Raw genomic sequence first — 22,973 nt, forward strand, 5'->3', positions numbered from 1 at the left:
ACAAAAAGTCCATAAAATACAACTAAAAGCTTTCAGCTGATCCAAAATGCTGCTACAAAAGTTCTGATTAAAATTAAAGCGAGAAATCATATTTCTCCTATTGTAGCTTCTCTTAGTAATCAAACTCCATCATACCTCAGATCTGACAGTTCCATGTTCCTAACAGAGCACTTTGCTCTCAGACTGCAGATTTACTGCAAGTTAGTGGTACTATCCCAATTGAGTTGGGGTGTCAGTATGATGTTGTGAGGCTGTTTAGCTGTAAAAGCTACTGGTACACGTCATAAAACAGGTGGCATGACAAGGAAGAAAACATTACGTAAAAATATTGCTGTGGCCATCACAAAGTTCTATTCTCAATCTTATTGAGAATTTGTGGGTAGATCTGAAAAGGTGTATGAATGAGGTGGGCTACAAACCAGATAGACTTCAACTAGTTCTAGCAAGAGGAAAGGGCCAGAACTCCAGCTAATTATTGTGATAAACTTGTGTTAGGAAACTGAAAAGGTTTCATCCAAGTCATACTAAAAAGCAATCTTACCAAATATCAAATGAAAAATTAGTTTATCTCTATGATAATCAAACTACAACTTTGTCACATTCCAGCAAACCATTGGCTACAATAATTGGTTGTTCTTGTCATTGTGCTTTTGATTCTGCGTGTTAACCCATTTATTTTATATAAACACATCCACATCATTATAAATAATCCAAATGTTAACTTACCAAGTGTTTGACTGTAAGTGGCTCTCCAGCCAACACCACTAACTGTGGCATCTGTACTGAAGATGATGAACAAATTGTTTGTAGAGGAGCGTATGTCAGGAGGGATCACTGTTCCACAGAACCTTCCCATCAATGGTGCCAAGCTGTCAGGCCCGTCATACATGGCCACATAGTCATAGCGACATGAAGAAGAAGCTTCTAAGCTGAAAGTATTGAATCTATAAAGAGAAAAGACATGAAACATAACTAAATGTGGTTTGAACTTACATTATACTGGCTTTAAACTGCCAGTGTAAAAAAACATTGTTTTAGTTTCAAGTAAATTATTATTTAACTTCTATTTTATTACACGTAGTCTTACTTGAGATCCACCACTCTGTCTGCTTGGACGGTGATGTGGTAGGTACAGTTTATGTTGTGGTGGTAGTTGGTAATGGAGAGGGCCGGACTGCTCACTGTACCTGAGGTGCTATTGAAGAAACCCCCACATGCTAAAGACACATACACATCACACAAACACACAAAGAATCAAACATCAAATGTTTAATATATTTACTTTTATGAATATAAAAAATAATCCCACATCATCCGTTTCTTCTTGTACATTCTGCTCTTTCTTCTCAACCCCCCAGTTTGTATTGAACCAGGTTCTGCTGGAGGTTTTTTCCTGTTAAAGGGTTTTTTCCTCTCCACTGTTTCTACATGCATGCTTGGTAAGGGATTGCTGAAAAGCCAACAACAACTGATGTATAAAGCAAAAAAAAAAAAAAAAAAAGAAAAAGCTTGATGCCATATTTACACAAAAGTCAGCATTTATAAAAACGGAATATGGCATGAAAGTTTGCAGTAAATACAGTATCATAGTATTTTGTAACATGGTGTCTTTATTCTAAGGAGGGTTTCCCCCAGTGTATTATAGGCCTGGCGGCCCGCCATGCTTTACGAACCCCACCGCAAGGCTCAGAAAAAAACACTATCTTTATTTTATTTTATTTATTTCTTTTTAAAGCCGCATTGCAAGCACAGGGCCAGCCTAAGCCTCCATGGGGCACTAAGTGAAATTTGGTTTTGGGGCCCTTTAGTTCTGCTAACAATGTGGACTGGCTGCAATCAGCAGCCCGATCATTAGATCATTCACACAACTGCTATAAACTTATTGCATCTCTGACAGTGCTGTTTCCATTATATTGATCTGTTGAAATAACAAAATGCCATGTAAAACTCTGAAATGTCATGACAAATGACCTGAAGTAAAACGATTGTGAAGCAGCATTAAGTACTGACCATTTTAACTGTAATAAAGCTATGATTGCATTTTTAATGCATTTGTAATCAGAAAATAATTGACTGCAATTATGTAATGTACTGTAGGTTGTTGATGTGTTAGAAATATAGATGTTAGTTTATTGATGGGGGCAGGATGTGTCTGTGAACTAAAAAAAGGAACTAAGAAGGAGCCAGTGTTGATCACTGGGCCTTTAGGAAGCAGATGGCAAAGCATACATTAAGAAAAAAGAACTCAAAATGCTGAGAGACAAGGAGTGTGCAGGCTATGGCATGGAAGGTGACCTTTGAAAAGTCTTGGGTTCGGAGCAGAGCCTAAAACTCAATCTATGGCAGACCTGATGGCCAACTCAAGGTAAAGATAAAAACTATTCTGCCAAGTCATCACTTGGGAAAAGGAGGAATCAGAGAACCCCTCAGAGGATTCCTGCCTGCCTCTGGCTGCCTGCTCCATCCTACACACTCCCTGCTGGACCTCATTCATCACCACGTCAACTGCCTGTATGAATCGGAGTTCAGTTGCCATTCTCTGTCAAAGTCTCCTATTTAGCACTATCAGCTTCAGAGCTAGGGAGAGTTATTTAGATAGAAGTGATTACATATAATGCGCATTTGATTCAATATTATCACCTGATTTCTGCTGCTGGATCAAGCTGTAACTGACCCCTACAAAAAATGCCTTACTAATAAATATCAAGCATGAAGGAAAATCTAAAGATGGTGGGGAAATTGTACTTTCTGAGTCATGATTATTTATGTGTTCTTCAACAGCACCCCTGGGACTCACATGAGTCACTAAAACAAATCCGGTTCAGAAACAAGTGGGACAACACTTGCAACAAAGAGGGAGAGCAGCCGTTAACAGGTGTGCTCTATCAAACTTAGTTGGTTGCAAGTTTAAATAAAAAGCGAAATGTTACAGCACTAAAGTTCTAATATCATTTTAGACCAGGGATCTCCAAGTTCAGTCACCAAGAGTCACTGTACTCCAGTTTTTAGATGCATCCCTGCTCTGACACAGCTGATCTGGTGGTTGGATAACCTCCTCAGCATGACATCAACTTTAAAGGTGTGGTGATTGATTTGATTCCAGGTATACTGGAGCAGGGAGTAACCTAAAAGCAGGACAATAGTTATTGAAAACTAGTGTATAGAATGCTGCTCTAAACTGCATTACGCCTTGTCTGATCTAAAATGTAAAGCTTTGCAGATTTGAAAGTTGTAAATTGGAAAATTCTCTGAGTCAACATTAATTATCCTTACTGTCAGATCAAAGCTACTGTTGTGCAAAGGTTAAAAAAATATCATTAGCTTGTCAGCACATAGTTATAGGTTTAATGTTGAATAGCTTATGGTCTCAAAATTGAGATGTGAAATCTAGCACCCATCAATGTGTTGGGGTTCTAGTATCCCAACACATTGACAGATGATATGTTGCCATTGTGCTGAGCTCAATAAAAGTCCTGACCTGAATGGACACTTTTATTCTACTACTGTCTTACATCTCAACATATCAGAAGTAGGTAAAGTGTCCAAAAACTGAACTGAAGTAAGAGTAAAAAATAAACTTATGAAATTAATACCTAGTGTGGGCACAGTATCTGTATGCTATATTTACTTACGTATGGCACTGTATTCTGCCAAGAAGCCTCGGCTGGTAATCAGAGAGTCAGAGTAGAAGTGAAGTAACATAGGACCAAAAGTGGAGAAAGGGCCTGGAATGTTGGTACCACATAAAGTAGCCATTGCAGTGCTACTAGAAACTGGGCTGTAGATCTTGAGACCATCATACATACAGGTGGAGTGTGCTAGACAAAATAAACCAAAAAGATAAAATAAACCTTTGGTACAACATCCAACAAGGAAAACATGGTTTATCATCAAGGCTATTTATTTCTGTTCCCATGTAGTAGAGTGTGAACACATACCCTCTATCTGGAAGACCTGAAAACTGAGAACAATCACTGTCTGCTGTCCAGCATCTATAGTGTAGTTGCAGTTTGCTCTGTCTGGGTAGTCAGCTGGGAAATTTGGAGAAACTACTCGACCCTTGGAAGCACGGAAACTTGCACCACACCCTCATGAGCAAAAGACATCAAAGTTTAGATCATTTTGGAGGAATTTCTGTCTTTTTAAAAACAGTAAAGAGCTTGAGACATTCATGCTTTGCACTGCTTTTGTGATGAAAATTTTATGATATGACTGATAACGCTGGTGCAAATATCAGAATTAATAGACAGGATATTGTTTACAGAACTGTATTGCTTACATAGAGCCTTTATTAATATGGCTTTTGCTCACCTACTAAGAGGGTTATCTGTCAACTGTAGAGGAGAACTGCTACCATGTTGGCAGATGTTACAATAACACAAATAGGTTGAGATGAATATACTTGAGATTCTTACGGGTGCTGAAGGACATGGAGAAACCTACACCAGCAGTAGAGGTGGCTTGGAATCGACTTGTGATAAGGTTATATGGTGCGACAACGGGCTCTGGTGCCAAAGAACCACAGCCTGTCACAAGCAGATCCTCAGAATTCTGGGTACTGCCTGACCAAACCTACGGAGAAACGCACAATCTAGTCAAAGTCTCTATTAATCCTTTCCTCTTTTGTCTGGTTCATGTCTTACTTTACCCTGAAATAATAGTTGATTTGAAAAAGTGTCAATTCCTGATTGTACCTTGATATAGCTGGTCTGGCAGCTGCCAGTGCTGTCTGGGATCTCAAAGTTATCACCAAAGCTCATCTCCAGGTGGTTTCCTTCGTGGGCAATGATCTGCCAAAAACACTCTGTATTTGCTGGGAAGTTCTGGGGGTAATTTGGTGACTTAATTGTTCCTGTATCAGCATGGATCACCCCTCCACAGCCTAGTGGAATATAAAAATATTACTATACACACGATTTTGAAAATCATCACATAAAAGCAGAAAATAAAGAGTCTTAAAACTCATAGATAAGACAACATGTGCAAACATTAAAAAACAGCTTGTATATTAGTAGAAAGGATATATTATGTAAAATAATTTAAATGCCAACTGTTTAAAAGCTGAATAATTATAGGCCTCTCTTGTGCTGACAAACTAATTTGTATCAGACACAAACACAATGCGCCTGGCATAGTGTTTGTGGGATATCTCTCTCAATATATCCCACAAACACTATGTCAGATATTTATTTACCTAACAAAAACTTACCAGAAGAGTCGGCAGACCAGGAAGCAAAAAATCCACCTTTTGATATACTGTGGTCCGCCAGGAAAACTACAGCCAGTTTGTTGGAGCCTGATTGGATAGTTCCAGGAGTGGTGGTTCCACAATATTGGCCAATAATTGGAGATCCAGGGGATCCTCCATTAAAAATTGTGACAGAATCCCAGCTGCATGTGGCGTGTGATTCTAGGTTGAAGTAGCTGAAGCTCAACTATAGGAACATGGGAGAAAGACAACGAAGTACAGAAGGCTACAGAACACTTAAGGCATCCTGTATTGACCTCACAAATCATAAACAGACAAAAGCAAAGCAGTTATTTACTTGTACTGTTTTTTTATTCTGGGGTTGGTCTGCACATTTTACACCAAAACACAGATGTTCACCTTGAACAGTGATGAATGGACATTCTCATTCCATTCAGTCTTGCATAAAGCGGTTTGAACAAATATCTGGAAGCTGGATCCAGTGATGAACCAGACCTGTAGTGTAACCTTAAAATACATTCACAGGTGTGCCTTCACTTAACTTGGATTGAATTAACCAGAATATTAATAACCATGATTTCATCATTTGTGTAGTGTAGCTCTTTATTATTTAATTATTTCTTTATATATATATGAATCATTTGTGCAATGTAGTGAACCATGTGTATTTGGTCAGATTAGGGTTCTGTATTGTCATACAGTGTTAGCTCGTCATACTATGATGCCCTCCTGAAGAGTATTTCTTTTATGGCCAAAGACTGTGAAGCCACTAGCTCACAATAAAATATATTTGAAGATCTTTTGCTTCACTTATTTTTTTTTTTACTATTTACTCTGGCGCTAGAATAATTTTATGCAAAAAAAATATAATGTTAGTGTTCCAATATGTCCCAGATTCGACTGTATCTGTGTCTCCATGGAAATTCTATTAATTTGCTGTCAGCCTCTTTACAGTCCTGGAAGACCTGAGTTCAGTTTGAACAGAGAGACAACCAACTACTGCTCTTGTTTTTTAAAGGACTTTTAGGCTCCATTGATCTTTATTTCACAGTATGACAGTAAAGTTGGTTATGAGAGAGGGGAGAAGACATGGTGCAAAGGTCAACTGGCCGGGACTCGAACCCTTGACAGCCACGTCGAGGACTGGCCTCTATTCATGGGTTGCATGCTAAACCCACTGTTCCACCGCTGAGCCACGCCAACTACTACTTTTGATGCTAGCTAAGATATTTTTTTTGCTAGTACTATACTGCTTCTGAACAACGTTAATTGAAACTGGCTAGCTTTCCTTTTTGTTCTATCATGGCAACTGAATGTGTTAAGGACTCACCGTGATAGTGTGGCCAATGGGGGCTTCCAGTAGCCAAGCACAGCGACTCGGGCTGGGATACATGTTTGGGTAATTAGGGCTGGATAATACCCCACCATCACCTGTTTGCCAGCCTCCACATTCTGCAAAAACATTAACTCTAAGGTCACAGAGTTGATGCATTATGGTTGAAAATGCCACAGGTCATGTTAAAAAACAATCAACTTATGTAAAATGACTTAAACCATCACTGTCTTACCAGAGAATGAGTACTTGGCCTTGAAACCCAAATCCCCCTGTGAAGAATCAGTCCGGAAATGAACCCACAGCTCTGATGTGAACACCACAATTGGGATCTGGGGTGGCGTTTGTCCACAAAATCTCCCTAACAGCTCCCCATCCCAGTCACCTTGAGAAGGGATGGACCATAAGACAGACAAACAAGCAAAGAAAACAATAGAAAATAAGAACTCTAAAAATTTAATTGGAAATGTTCCTCTCCATTCATTTCCTATAGAATTTGTGCAATGAGGTGACAGTCACTTATTCTCCTCCAGCCAAGCATAAGCAGCCAGAGGAACCCACATGTGCACATTTACATCTACCCATGGATGCACCCTGTGTTTATGTGCATCTGTGTGTAGAGGGTGTGCACAAGCGGGTTAACAACAACACAAGAAAGTTGAAAAGTTTAAAAATTTTTTCGCTGTTTGCTATCATTTATTGCTCTCCGTGTGTCAAGCCCATAACACGCTGCTGTGAACCAGGTAACCCTCAATGGGAGAGATATTTATAAGTCAAAATAGGTAGGTTCATTAATCTGCATTATGTAATATTAATGCATTAAAATGTACAGACTAATTACTTGTGTTAATGATTTAATGTTGACAGCCCTAATTAGAACAAAACATTAAAAAGGAATAAAAATCTCTATTTGCTTGGATCAATTTATATCTGAGCCTGTTTGATTTGAACAGTTTGTATGTGAAGCCATCCATATGCCTGTGGGTAAAGTCTACCAAGCAACAACCTATTTAGTGACAGATGTTACCCACGAATGAAGGAAATAAAGACAAAAGGGCAGTTAAATTGGTTCATTAAGATTGCATCTCTTTTATTAAATAGGCATTGCTTGATATGTAGTGTGGCCAAATGAAGCAGTGGTTAACAAGAAAAAAATTGGTTGCTTCCACTTTACCCCCAAGAACTTTGACGTCCATTTAGGTCACCAAAACTATACATTTCTAGGATTACCCAATCACTATTGCCTTTTGGTCTAAGTTGTCAAACATCACAATATCCAGTTTGTTTGCCTTTGCTGTCTTTACTCTTTTTTTCTTATTTGGTCATTCTCAAAAACCTTCGAACCTGCCTTTGACTTTGAAACTATATTTTTCCTATAAGTATCTTTCATCCTATAAGGGTAACTTTGACTTTTTGAGGCATTACACTAAACCTCTTCAGGAAAAGGATGAATCTCAAGCCCCATATTAAAGATCTATTGCAATCTAAACTCAGTTTACCATAAAAAAACTAAACGTTCTGGTAAAACCCTATAGTCATTTTGGGAGGACTTACCCAGGCGGAACTGAAGGTAGTCTAATTCACAAGTCTGATGGTTTTCCAGGTGCAAGTCTTCAATGAGAACCACAATTGAAGAGTTGATGTGAATGGGATTCTGAATCAACCACTCGCAGTTCAGGTTGTTACTGTAATTGGACACCTGGAAACCAGGTGATGTGAAGTTGCCTCCAGCTGGGTCATTCAGAATTCCTCCACACTCTGATGAAACATGAACGTATAAAGAGAGTCAAAGTCATCCTTCACATTTCAAAGAAAGCACCCAATTTCTAGTGACTTTAGAGTCACTATTTCCTTTCAAGCTTAATGAATCAACATGCCAATACAAATTTATAATTTGTTCACATGTATTCTCCTGGATCTATTTCTGACCTGAGCGAAACTGTTAATAATGTTGACAGCTTTATGTGGGGGAACAGTATTCATTGTACCCAGACTGCAGATCTTGATTTACCAAACCTCATGTATAGCTTTAAACATGCAGATCTGCTTTCTCTGGAGATCTCCAGCTCTATTTTATTAACTAACTCCAAGTGACTATTTCTACTATATTCCTGCAGAAAACCAATTAAGACATGAAAACACTTACATTGTGGATTCGCCAATTAATGTGTTTTTCTGTGGAACATAGCACCAAATTATTTGTGGAAAATTAGCCTATTTTAGGAATTTTTGTAATGTTTATCAACATTTTTCAAAAGAAAATCCAGCTCGGGAACCTGAAGTAAATTCAACAATTTTCCATTTCTGAGATCAAGAAATGGCATATCCATAGGCATAGGAAATATGGTAGCATTGTACCTTCAGCAAGACACTTGATCTGCCTTGCCTAGTAGTGGTGACCTCTGGTGGTCAGAGGGTCACCAGAGGTCACAATAGGAACCAATGCATGGTAGCTTCGCTCTGTGAGACTGCCCAGTGCAACTGTTGCTTCTTTCCAGTAGTTTGCCACCATCAGCGTGTGAATGTAGTGTGAAGTGTGCTTCTTAAAGCACTACTGTATACAGGTACAGGCCATTTGCCATATGCTATTGGCTGGCATTTGCAAAGCAGTTAATGAGGAATTTGCACCACTTACATTCCTTGCCTTTGATTGATTGTACCCTAAAGAACAGAGATAAGGAAACTGCAGATATTATCTTCTGCAGCAGTGCTGAGAAGATTTACACTCTGTATTGGTGAATATTAATGTATATTTGGTCTTTGAACAATTAAAAAATGCATTTATAAGTGTGTCTCAAGTATTCATGGATTTTAGCTATTCATGAGCGACTGTGGTTCCTAACTCCCTAAACACCAGGGGTCCACCGTGCTGTGTTAAAAGGATTGACATTTAAATTGGATAATGGGTAAAAAAAATTGCAAATAGTTTTTCAACTTGTAGGTTTTTTTGGAAAATAACTCACCCACAGGCTCATCAGAGGAGTAAGTAACCATAAAGCCACCACTGGAAACAGAAGCATCGGTGCGAAATACAATAGCCATGGTGTTGCCAGAAGAGTGCACCCGAGTGCCTGGTGAGACTGTCCCACAGAATCGATGCAGGCGAGGAGCATCAGCAGCCAACCCATTAAATATCTGTAAGAGATAGGACTCTGATCAAAAGACATTTGTTTTCTAGTACTTGAGTGAAATGAAAATTTTTGTTGCATAAACCGGCACAAATGTAGTATGAACGTTGGACACCAATTTTGTCTGATTAGAAGGTCTTCAGTTATTGTAATTTTTAGGTGTGGACCAAGACTTTACCACGGGAAATAATTAGAGAGAATGAAGCTTTCCTGCTGAATCAAAAGCTGAGTACAAAAGGCAAAGCACTCGATTTATGTTACCTTCACCTACAATGATGAGATATGAACCAAAACTGAAAAAGAAAATTCAGTAGCAATACTACAGTATTTTCTTCATTGTATGGCCAGCACTTGAGATGAGAAATTCTATCCCTACAGGCTGTTCAGTTCTAATTTTGGGTAGTTTCAGTCAGTAAAGTCAATGTTTTGACAAATTACTCCATTAGATCAATTGAGGTCATGTGATTATGGGCCTACACCCTGTAAACGTGATGCAGATGAGAGGTGTGGCTTGTGCAGTAATTACTTGATCAAAGTGCATAATTCTTATGGATTTAGCACTGAAATACAAAGTTGTTGGTCACCAACATATCTGATTCTACTGATTACTTAGATCAGACCAATATAGGATGATAATGTGGTACCACTAATAATACTTTTGTGTCTTTTATCTTTTATCTAAGCCCCTTAGAGCTTCTATGGGTTTATGACTAATCCACAAAATCAATCAGGTGTTTAATATGGGTAGGTCGACTTCAATCTCCTTTCCATGTAGGGCTGTGTAATTTTATCGATTCTACGATATTTATCAATACATTAAATCCTACTTTGAGTTTTATGTCAAATAAACAAGAATTAAATGACAGCTATAACACATGACATTTTTTACCCAATTGCACATGGACATTAAAAATGACATGTAATCAAACAACCAGTTACAATTAATTAAATAATGAAATGAAATAGATCAATTACATTATCTAATAGAGAATAAGACAAAAAAGGTTCCTTTTCTGAAGGGTTTCCCGCAGAATTATATTATAAGAGTGTGGCTCTGTCTTCATAGTGAATATGTGCAATTTTAGTATTTTGTGTATGAATGTGAGAGAAAAATTGTATGTGTGTGAAATTTGAATAGTAAATATGTGCAATTGTAATATTTTGTGTATGTGTATGAGTCTTTAGTAGTGTGTGAGAGACAAAACATAGTTTTTGTCCTAAATGGCCCCTCATAGCTACGTGCTACTCGTAGTAATGTTTCCCAGATGTAGCTTCGTTTTTGCTCAACCCGCAGTGAACTCTAACACCAAACGTTTGATAAAGCTACAGCATGTCACTTAAGCAAAAAACAACAAAAGAAGATTTTTGATATGTATTAAAACTTTTGTTATGTGCTAACATAAGAGAGATAATCTCTGAGACAAACCTCTGCCTCCTCCATGTGTTCTGCAGAATTATTCAGCTCAGTCAGAAACAGCCAATCAGAGCCAGCAGAAAACAATTAGCCATGCTCTCAGGAAGTTTTGATCCAGTAACCCAGGATTGCTTATTTTGATGCAACTTGTATTAGACTCTGAATGAATGTTTTCTTTTTTCTTGAAATTATTTGATATAGGTAGTGTTGTGAGATTCATTTGACTCATGTATAATTGATGGTACTGAGAGCTTTACTGTTAAGTATTCCTTTACTGACTGCAGGATTTTCAGTTGTCCTTTTGACTGAGTAACTGTGGTATTGTGCCTGCAAGTATTTTGCATGTTTTATTACCAGATCATTTTTCAATTTTGCCAGACCACAAAGTATCATTTGTAGTATAAATAAATGATTGGCTGTTAATTTTTTGCTATAGATATAAATTTGACCTAAAGCAAAAAATTAACAGCCAATCCAGGTGATCAGCAGTGATCGGCCTCATGGATGATCGGAATCGGCAGTAAATTGGCAGCTGTCCGTCCGTCCGTCCATCCTCAGTCTCTTGCCCATCTCTGATACACCTGACAACTACAGAGTCATCTCAGTATTTCATGAAAAGGAATGGTAAGAGTCCCCTGTGGTGCTCCTGCGTTGCTGATCACAGTCTATCTCTCCACTATTACCTCATCTATCATATCATCTATATTCAGTGTCTTCCCAAATAAGTACATTATGTATGTCAAATTGGAGCTGGAATTAAACTTTCAAACTTCCAATTGCCAGTCTCTTTCCTTGAGATCAACCGAGAATTAAAAATGTGAAAACTTACAGTACAGAAAACAGGCAAGATCCCAATGAGGGGAAAGGAACTCACATCAACGTAGTCAAACACACAGGAAGTGCCAGAACCTTCCAGGCGCAGGTCATTAATGATGAGTGTAACCCTGCGGTTTGGTGTGACCACCAATTCCCAGCGACACACTCTGCTGTGAGGATATAAATTTGGGTAATTGGGTGAGGTGATGGTACCAGATGGAGCATTCAACTCTCCTCCACATGCTAGAAAAAAGGAAAAACAAATGGATATCTATTGAGATCAAATACTCCAACAAAATTTATTTTGATAGTCAGAACTCAAATCTTTTTTGTTTATTTAATATTAGTTACTACATGTAGAGTCCATTTTCCTAGACATACCAATCACTTAAAGCATTTCACACTAGGGCTGCATTCATCCAGTCACACTTGTAAATGTGCACACATTCATACACTGATACACTAATCTATAGGCAACTTGAGTTAATATATTTAGAAATGGCTCTGTTTTATAGCTCTTTTCCAGTCCGGGCATTCACTACCTTCTTTTCCACTCAAAGTGTTTTATGCTAAAGCCACATTCACCCACTCATACTCACATTTATACTCTGATCAGTAGGTACATTGGGGTACCTACTGATACCCCAATGTATCAGACAGATACTGCAGCTTTAACCCCCAAAAACAAACAATTTTTTTCCATATTTCTTAAAACTGACACCATATTGTGACAGTATGGTATGAGACATATAATTGTGAAAAAAATCTATTCCTCCACCTCCTCCCGGTGTTACAATTAGGACTGCAAAAATGTACCACTCTGAGTCACAAACAATCAATCAGAGCAAGGAGGAGGGTGTTAGCACTGTCAATCCACCTCCTGTATACTGCTCAGTGTGTTAATGGTGGAAAACAATTCGAGAAAACCATTAACACACTGAAAACTGTTTATCCAACGTCATTGGTGGCCATGCTAAGTCACCTTAGTATTTGTGGCAGGCTACGTCGTGTTGAGCAAGCTGTTGCTTAGCAAAGAACAAGCAGGAGGGAGTGAGCATGAGAGTGACTGACAGCATTTACACCACTCCTTCTGAGTGAGTGGTGTATTTCTGCAGTTAGTACTGGGAGTATGCAGAGGAGCCCAATTTTTTCACATGTTATCTGTCTTATATTATGCAGTCATAAAGTTACATACTTTATTTACCCATGCCTGGGTCACCTCAACATATGGCAGAAGGAGGTGGAAATGGAACCTACCACCTTCTGATTGCAAGACACACTACTCACTGAACCACAGTTGGTACAACAGGCACGGCTTTGGTACAGCTGGTAATAACCAGGTTTTTCAGTGTACTGAACATATCTGGTTCTGAACCATGTATATTCATCTATAAAAACAAATCTGCTTGAATGTTGCTCAGGTATAAGCAGTTATCTTACATACGTTCTAAGGAGTTGCAATTCCTAACATTTATTAGCAACATACCAATTCATAATAGTAAAAGAGCCCTAGCTTATAAAAACATCCGTCCGTTGATCCATCCATCCATGCTTATCTGGAGTCAGGTCGCAAGGGTAGCAGCATAAGTAGGGAGGCCCAGGCGTTCCTCTCCCCAGCCACTTGAGCAGGCTCCTCCGGGTGTTCCCAGGCCAGCCAAGAACCATAGTCCCTCCGTTGTACCCTGGGTCTTCCTCTGGGTCTCCTCCTGGTGGAATGTGCCCAGAACACCTCGCCAGGGAGGTGTTGAGGAGGCATTCTAACTAGATGACTGAGCTTCTCACCCCATCTCTAAGAACCCCAGACACCCTCCAGAGAAAACTCTTGTCCTTTCTGTCATGACCCACAGCTCATGACCATAGATGAGGGTAGGAATGTAGATCGACTGGCAAATCAAGAGCTCACTTTTTGACTCAGCTCTCTCTTCACCATGACAGACTGGTACAGCACCTGCTTCATTCCAGAGACTGCACCAGTCTGCCTGTCAATCTTTCACTCCATTTTTCCCTAATTTTCCACACTTGGGGCACTTGGAGAGTGTCATCTCCAACCCGGAGAAGACATTCTACCCTTTTCTTTTATAGAAGGGTCGAGGCTCAAGACCATGATGCCGGATTTGGAGGCACCGATCCTCATCCAGTCACACTCAACTGTGAACCAGTCCAGCGAAAGCTGTAGATCATGACCTGATGAAGCCAGTAGGACCACATCATCTGCAAAAAGCAGAGACGCGATCCCAATGCCACCAAAACGATCCCCTCAACACCATGGCTGCGCCCAGAAATTCTGTCCATAAAAGTAATGAACAGAATCGGTGACAAAGGGGAGCCATGGCAGAGTCTAACTCTCACCGGAAACGAGCCCAACTTACTGCCGGCAATGCGGCCCAGACTCAAACCCAACAGTCTGCATCAAAGTGGACAGCTCTGCACCTCTCTTCAGCTAAGTGTCCAAGACATGTGTCCGCAGATCTGATGAGACACCAGCAAGGGCAATCATCGAACAGAGGCCTAGGGCTTCCTTGTGCCAAGAGCATGTATGGATCCCCTTATGCTTGAATTCTGTGTTCCTCATGGACAATCCATGATGAGCCCAGAAGGGCAACTCAACACCACACCCCTTCAAGTCTCACTTTCATTGCCCACATGAGTGTTGACGTCCCCCAGCAGAACAAGGGAGCTCCCAGGAGGGACAATCTCCAGGACGGGTAATCTGAATTGCTGTTTAGCGCATATGCATAACAACAGTCAGAACCTGTCCCCCCACTCGTACACGGAAGAAGCCTATCCTCTCGCTCACTGGGGTGAACCCCAACATACATGCACCAAGATCGGGGGCGACAAGTATGCCCACTCCTGCCCGGCGCCTCTCACATGGGCAACTCCAGAGTGAAAGAGTGTCCATCCCCTCTCATGGAGACTGGTTCCAGAACCATGTGTTGAGGTGAGACCGACTATTTTTAACTGGAGCCTCACAACCTCACACACTAGCTCAGGCTTCTTCCATACCAGAAAGGTGACATTTCCACTATTAATTTTCACTGTAACTCACTTCCTGTTCATTTAAAGTTTGTAGCCAGTTTCAGTTTGTTCAAAAAGCAAACCCTGGATATATTAAAAACAGAACTGTATTCATATTTAATATTGTTTTCATTGTCATGTTTTGATATTGTATTGCTTTATCTGTATGATTTTGTATATGTAGTAAACATGTTGTACTACTTAAAATGACTATTATTTCACTTTAAAAGTTTTTTAGATGTACTGTTTAAAAAGCCCATCTAGGGACAAGTACTGCAAATTAGCTTACGCCATAAGCACCATGATACAAGCCTGAGACTGCTGGTTTTTTCTCCAGTTTGTCTACGTTACCGTGCATCTACCCCATTAAATAAAATTAATATATAAAAGAATAATGTGGTCCTACCTTCAACACTGGCTTCAAAAAACAGGCTGAATCCAGCTGCATTTCCACTGTTGTCACTCACAAATTTGACATAAGCAAAACTGTCTGATGTATCAACTGAAGCTGGAATATTGTTTCCACAATGTTGCCCCAGCAGACGTCCTGTGGAAATTACAAACTTGAATCTAAAGAATTCATACTATTTACATGAGTTCCAAATAGAATTAGATTTTTGTCCTCACCTGAAGCATTGTATTCTCTTATCTCCACATAGTCAGCAGCACATCCTGCACTGTCCTGCAGGCTCAGGTTCTTGTAGCTCAAGGTAAGGTAGTGTCCAGTGGGCCCTTCTAGGTACCATTCACAGTTGGAATTTTCAGGATAGTTAGAACCAGGAAAGCCTGGACTATGAATTTCCCCTGTCTGACCAATGTAGGTGCCTCCACATGATGCTGGATTTAGAGATGGGAAATGCGAAATGAAAGTGAGCTCTGAAGTGTTGCTTAATTTTGTATAAAAATCATTATATCTTCTTTAGATCAATGCATATCTGGTTTGGATTTCAAAATAATGGACATTTTCCATCCTATCATCCCAACCTTGATCTAGTATCCCTTACATGATAAAGACAGGTTTGTAAGTAGTCTAAAATAGCTAGCTACTTGTCCACCACTTGCAAACTACAATCAGCTGCTCAGAATCTAATAGGCCTACCTTGGTTGACAGTGAAAAGCTGTGGACATTCCTATGTAATTCCTATAATAGAGCCTAAATATAAAAACAAAAGGGATTTGAAGCACATGTGTGTACATATTCATCAGCAATGTCTACATAATATAATCCCTTTGAGTGTCATTTAATGCTGAAATTGCATTTCATTGGGCAGGAAATGGGTCTTAATCACTTTTTGGTAGAAAAAAACATAGTTTTGGCATTTTTGAGGCCATTGGGGGCAGTTTTTTAATGTGACACATTGAATTCAACTATATCCATAAAATATTATCCCTTTGAGTGAAACAAAGTCATAATTTGTCTAAAATATCTAAACGATAGAGGAAGTCATTCAAAACCACTAGATGAGACACTCAGTCAGGCTGAATGTTCTCCTGCAGAGCTGCTCTCCTTTGCCCCATCAGTTTGTGTCAGACCATCACTGTTTGGCCCACCTGGTTTGCTTCTGCTGTTGGAACCTGCAGCAGCCTTACTGGCAGTTCTCGCAAGGCGAGTATCAGTTTGGAGAGGCATAGGAATGTTTTTTAAAATTACTATATTATAATATGGAACATTTTTGGGGAAATACTAATATGAAAAGGCAGTGAGAAACAGGAGTAAAATACGGTAGTTTCTAAACTAAGCGAGAAACTTGACCCACTTAGTTTGGTTCTCACTTCAGTAAAACGTGCCCTCTTAGACTTTAAATTTTCTGCTTCAAGAGATAATAATAAAAACACAAGATACTGTCCATACTCACTTTCATACTGCAAGAGTTTCATGGTATTGAAATAAAGTGAAACACTTAAAAAATATATATAATAAAGTCTACAATTGATATAAGTGCTATAAAGATGGAGGTTTGACAGAGAGAGACAATGGTGTGAGAGAGTTCTGTAAAATTAAGATGATCTGTATATTGGGCATGAATTCTGCCAACATTGTAAAACTGCTTTGCTTCAGCACTTTAGAATTTTTACATAATTTTCTACATGTACTTGAAAACAAAATATAATGAAATGAATAAAAAAACTAATAAAATATATACAGTATTGTATATAATCTATGGAAATGAAATGGAAAAGTCTTGAATATACTTATATATATAAGTATATGAGTTTGAGGAAATATACACACACATATATAGGTCATGTCACATGATATAATGCAAGATAAAAGGTAACTAATATTTTTTTTTCCTCACTGAATCATTTTTGTGTCTGCTGAGTTTTTGTTTGTCCTCTATGTTGAAGTTGTTGAATGCAACACTCATGGTTATTATAACAATTAGATTTTGGTTGGTGAACATTAGTTTTTCATAACTTATTGTCTAACCTATGGAATATTTTGCTTTGAATCCTCTGTGTGTTACACTACTGTCAGTCCGAAACCTGAGCAACATGGAAGAGCCTTTTGAATGTTGCGTAGATGGTCTAGTGTTTCCACACAGTCGAGAAATTAAGTCTGAATTCAATGATGAGCCATCTCGAAGTTCCAAGTAATCAAAGCTACAGCTGTAGAAAAACACAAAGAAAAAAGCTAAGATAAGATAAGATAAGATAAATCTTTATTGTCATTGTCACAAGGACAACGAAATTCAAAGGGTGCCATCAGTCGGTGCATATGCCCAAAAACAAAAAATAACTGTCTCACAATTCACACACACAAGAATCAACAAACTGGCAACAAAAAAAAAAGTAAGAAAAGATTAAATCACATACAAACAAAGATATATACAATGCAGCCTTGTTAGTTTGCCTGGCCCATGTACCAAACACGTACAGCGTTGTTTTATACCTAAACCAGTGATGTGCGGTCAGGGGAGGCAGGTGAGGCAGAGCCATGGAAGAATAATATTATATAATGATATAATTTATATTGCTATTTTCACCCTGTGGTTTGTACTATAAAGAATTAATTTTTCATTTAGCTTAACCAATTTTGAATATTGTTTCTTCAAAATTGCTAAATTTTCATAATTTTCCATTCAAATGCTCAGAAGCGCAGCTGGTGAAGCAGCAGGAAGCTGAGCCTCATCTTGGATTGCGCAACCTCTTAACTGCACTGGCTGCCATTTGATGAGAGCATGTTCCTTCTCTGTGTATGTTGCCAATAAAATGGTTAAAAACATTTAATATCTAAACTGATTTTCCATAATTTAGCTCATGTACTGTATATAATGTACAGTGTTTTTTGTAACCAACTATGTGTATGTAATGTGATTCATGTGCTAACCCTAACCCTAACCCATATAGCAATGGCCATATTAGAAAGGGAAAGAAAATAGCAAATATACCTGGCTGTGGGTTCAATGTAGAAATCTTCCTCAAAGTCAATTTGGACAGCTTCTCCATTAGGTACGGTTATCACCCATGTACAGTCAATGTTCTGGGGGTAATTCTGTGGATAGTTTGGTGATGTGATGTAGCCAGGTGGGTCATTATCCGTCAGCAAGATGGAGCCTCCACATGCTGTGAAAAAATTACTTGGGTCACAACAAAAATAAAATGTATTCCATCTGTTATACACCAAAACCAGGAAACACCAGTTCTATTTTGCCAAAGTATTTTGAGGTAATAATTATTACTCTGGGTCATACCAAGCTAGGAAATTTCAAATATCTAACAAAAGCAAAAATGTTTGACAAAACAAATAAATATTATTCTAAGCTTACTTTGATGTCTTTCATGGTATTTTTCAAAGGAAGAAAAATCATCCTGAACTCAAATTGTGTTGGAATGTTTCTCAGCTCTGGTCCTCAGGAACAACTGGCCTGCATGTTATATAGATGTGACTCTGTTCCAGATCACCTGATTCAAATGACTGCATGATCTCCTCTGCATGTCATCAGATGCTGCAGAAGCCTGTTAATCACCTATTTATTCCAGTCAGGCGTGTGGCAGAAGAGAAACTCCTAGATGTAACGCTGTTTTCGGGGGCGCTAGCCTGACTGTGGTGTTTATTTAGTAACCAGTTTGTACTTTAATTTGATCAGAACTAGGAACGGCATAGAGTCATGAATTGGGTGAATGAAACAGAAGAGTTAGTTATACTTGTATTTATTTCTAATAATAATGAAAATGATAATGATAATAATTCAACAACAAAAATAAATCGGTTCAAAAGACATAATATAAAAAAATAAAGACACTTCAGAGAAATAACAGGTCTCCTGAGTTGAGTCTAAAGGTGAGAGAAAATTATTATTTTTTTTTTCCTTTAGTGTTCCTGGGAGTTTGGTTCAGTTTCCTGTGTACAGATTGTGGTTCAGTTTCCTACCACCAGGTGGTGTGTGGGTAGCTCACCATCTCAGTCATCAGGTGTAACATTTAAAGAAAAAAAAAAAATCTTGACCTTGATCGAGTAGTGAATTGTTTGAAAAGGTTGATGCAATATTAGCAGTTTGGGAAGTTACCAGCTGCCAACTGGACCACAGCTTGGTGAGCATGACAGCGTGAAGGAAATAACGTTAGCGGTGCTATTGCAAATATGACATCTCATCAGATCCTAGTTAATAGAATAACTCACCGCTGAACATCAAGCTTCATGCAATAGTTGAGTCAGATTTGTAGGCTTCAGGTAGTTTTATGAACAACAGATGCCTACAGCCAGTGAGCAGCAGCACTGGAAAAACTCAGAAACACCCATGATGATCCCAGAATTTAAAGAGAAGGTGGTTTGGTCCCATGGGTTACATAAAACATGCAGGACAGGGGTTCCTCAGGACTGAGAACCACTGATCTAGAGTAAACCCTCTGTCAGTTATAGGGTTTAAGTGTATAAACGACCTGACCTAAAGAAATAAGTTTCAAACTTTAGTCAAGTTGGACATCAAGTTTAAGAAACCATGCTCCTCTGATTTCACCATGTTATCATTCATAAAGCTGCTTTTACTATCGACTAAATCCTTTAGTGTGTGTGGGTTGAGTTCAGCTTAATCAAATATCTTCATTCTTCAATTTTCTCATACTGTATCTGTAGACCACTACTGTAAACGACCTTAACTGTAATGAACAGAAGTGGTTGAATAGTGGTAGGTAAAAATTAATGACTGTTTTTTGTCAAATTCTCAACATGCACAACAAACATCAAGTATTTATGTTTAACTGGAGATCTACAATATTTGAAATTGGCATTTTGTTTGAATGACTACCCATTCATGGTAGCACAATGTATTACTAAAAAAAAAGCCAACATATTCATAGTTATTCTCTTTCTTACTTATCAAAAACAGAACAAGAGATTCTACCTTCATTATGGACTTCAAAAATCAACTTAAAGCCGCTGGCCTCGTTACTTGAATCAGTTACAAAGTGAATATGGAGGTGGTTGTCTGTAGTTTGGAGAATGGAAGGAGGACTGGAACCACAGATACGACCTCCTAGAATTGGAGACGACCCATCTGGACCATTTCTGAGCTGTAGAAACAACAGGGAGTAAATATATATCTGTGACCTCAGTGAGAGTTCATGGAGCTCAGAAATAAAGTAATTAATTAGGTAAGGAAGAAGACATAGCCTACTATCTTAACTAACTTTCTAAAACACTGAATTTTGGGTTTCCATTGTCCGTTAGCCATCATCATTAAAACTTTGAAATATTTCACTATATGAGTAAACAATCTATTACACAGGTGCTTGGCATAAAATTGGAATATCATGAAAAAGGTTGATTTATGTCAGTAATTCCATTCAAAAAGTGAAACCTGTATATTGTATTAATCCAGTGGTGTCCAAAGTCGGTCCTCGAGAACCTCATGCCCATAGTGGGTCTTGGTGGGCCGGCATCCTGCATGTTTTAGTTCTCTCCCTCTTGGTAGTAACAACCTTTTCAGCATGTCAGTGTTCTTCTAAGGCAGGGGTGCCCAAAGTCGGTCCTCGAGGGCCGGCATCCTGAATGTTTTAGTTCTCTCTCTGGTGGAAGTAACAACCTTTTCAGCATGTCAGTGTTCTTCTTAGGCCTTCCAACGAGCCATTGTTGGATTCAGGTGCGTTAAACCAGGGAGAGAACTAAAACATGCAGGATGCCGGCCCTGCAGGACCCACTATGGGCACCTTTACACACAGACTGATATATTTCAAATGTTTATTTTTTTGATGATTTTATTGATGAGTAGAACTGGTAACTCATGAAAACCTCAAATTCAGTATCTCAGATAATTAGATTATTACTTAAGACTAACAAAAAAAATAAACTTTTTTTATTTAAAAAAATGAATAGCACAGGTGTCAAACTCCAGCCCTCAAAGGCCACAGTCCTGCAGTATTTAGATGTGCCAAAGGTACAAAACACTGGAATGAAATGGCTTAATGACCTCCTCCTTGTGCAGATCAGTTCCCCAGAGCCTCAATGACCTAATTATTCTATTCAGCAGAGGCACATCTAAAAGTTGCAGGGCAGTGGCCCTTGAGGACTGGAGTTTGACACCCTTGATGAAAAGTATGAGCATGAACAGCACTCAGTACTTAGTTGGGGTTCCTGTTGCCCAGCTTACTGCAGCAAAGCAGCGTGACATGAGTCCAATCAGTCTGTGGATCTGTTCAGGTATTCTGAGAGTCCAGGTTGTTGATGGTGGCCTTCAGCTCTTCTGAATTGTTGGGTCTGGTGTATCGTGTCTTTCTCTTCACAATACCTCAGAGATTTTCCATGGAGTTAAGGTCAGGTCAGTTTGCTGGCCAATCAAGATTCACATAGCCACAGTGGTGGTACTTAAGTGCATTTTACTTAAGTAGATTTAATCATGTGTACTTTCGACTTTTACGCCACTACATTTTTCAGTAAGTATCTGTACTTTCTACTTCTACTTCAGATTGGGGGCAGGATCTTGTGTGTTTGACCTTACGATGTAATGGGTCTTCAAAGTGTAGCCCCCACTTCTGAAAGCTAAACTCCGGGCCTGGCAAATTTTGAAAAAAATTCAGAAAGGTGTGTGGGGCAAAAAGACACGCTGAATGTGGGAATGAACTGGTTGTGATCATGGTGAAAGAAGCACTGTTGTCAACTTATTGACTTGGCTGCTATATTTATCAATTTTTCAGACTCCAGTGAATTAAAAAGAAAGAAAGACAATTATTGGTAAATCTAGCAACTTTTTCTGTGTTGTTGGAAACTTTTATGGTGACAGGGTTCTGCAGCTCGGCTGCAGCCTGTCTGTCCCAAGCAAGCAGCGAGAGAGGTTATTAGCTTTTCTCGATTCCTCAGCACTGCAGTCGGTCTGACAGTCATTTGTTCTACACCATATCTTCACCAATGGTCAGAGCAGCTTACAACATAAAGTTACAACCCTAATTCATCTGTTTAGTTTATCATCATGAAAAAATTTGATTTGGGGGTGAATTTCTCTTTAAGTTTACCTGGAGGTAGTCTCCTGAGCTACAGTCGGTGCCGTAGCCCTGAATCTGGAAGGGAGTTTGGAATAACACTGAAACCCGAAATCCTGGTGTAACCATCACATGCCAACTGCAATTTAATCCAGGCAAGTAGTTCTGAGGGTAGTGAGGACTGCTCAGAACACCTCTGTCTACATGCAGCAGGCCACCACAACCTGAAAACACAAAGAAAATCTTCATTGAAATGGATATCATGCTGCAGAGTCACAGCAACATTGTTGTCTAAAAATGTGAGACACTCAAATTTCATGACATGCCAAGTTATGAACATTAAAAATGGGTAAAATACTGGACGCAACGTGGTGATGAAAATGATGTCTGTCTTCAGAGTTCCACATCATTTAGTTTGCATCCAAAGGAGCCAATTAATCAGCACCTCCTAAATGATACTGGTAACTTCCAGTCAAAAAACAAACATGAAGAGCAGTGGAAGCTTCTTCTGATTCAAAAGTTTTAACACCTCAGCCCTATTTAGATATCTAACATGAATTTACATTAAAATACAAATATTTAAACAGTGAACCAGGATCAAAATATTTTATCTTATGCTTGACATAAAAAAATAAATAC

The 22,973-nt window shown here is 38.9% G+C and overlaps 1 protein-coding gene across 3 annotated transcripts in view; it reads right to left on the reverse strand.

The window, feature by feature from the left end:
• Positions 1-22,973, reverse strand: part of cubn (cubilin (intrinsic factor-cobalamin receptor)) — a 92,024-nt gene that overhangs the window by 12,927 nt on the left and 56,124 nt on the right. For all 3 annotated transcript variants that reach the window (XM_028026223.1, XM_028026222.1, XM_028026224.1), the window contains exons 42-59: positions 22,368-22,558; positions 20,264-20,432; positions 18,311-18,485; positions 17,350-17,528; positions 15,546-15,755; positions 15,325-15,465; positions 11,959-12,143; positions 9,506-9,677; positions 8,097-8,300; positions 6,778-6,927; positions 6,540-6,661; positions 5,210-5,435; positions 4,695-4,882; positions 4,416-4,572; positions 3,939-4,088; positions 3,633-3,818; positions 1,088-1,217; positions 727-944 (exon numbers count right to left, since the gene is read on the reverse strand). In XM_028026223.1, the coding sequence (XP_027882024.1) occupies positions 727-944; positions 1,088-1,217; positions 3,633-3,818; positions 3,939-4,088; positions 4,416-4,572; positions 4,695-4,882; positions 5,210-5,435; positions 6,540-6,661; positions 6,778-6,927; positions 8,097-8,300; positions 9,506-9,677; positions 11,959-12,143; positions 15,325-15,465; positions 15,546-15,755; positions 17,350-17,528; positions 18,311-18,485; positions 20,264-20,432; positions 22,368-22,558 (3,153 nt within the window). The remainder of the gene's footprint in view (positions 1-726; positions 945-1,087; positions 1,218-3,632; positions 3,819-3,938; positions 4,089-4,415; positions 4,573-4,694; positions 4,883-5,209; positions 5,436-6,539; positions 6,662-6,777; positions 6,928-8,096; positions 8,301-9,505; positions 9,678-11,958; positions 12,144-15,324; positions 15,466-15,545; positions 15,756-17,349; positions 17,529-18,310; positions 18,486-20,263; positions 20,433-22,367; positions 22,559-22,973) is intronic.

This window comes from Xiphophorus couchianus, chromosome 8, assembly GCF_001444195.1.
Source record: "Xiphophorus couchianus chromosome 8, X_couchianus-1.0, whole genome shotgun sequence".
Taxonomy (NCBI): domain Eukaryota; kingdom Metazoa; phylum Chordata; class Actinopteri; order Cyprinodontiformes; family Poeciliidae; genus Xiphophorus; species Xiphophorus couchianus.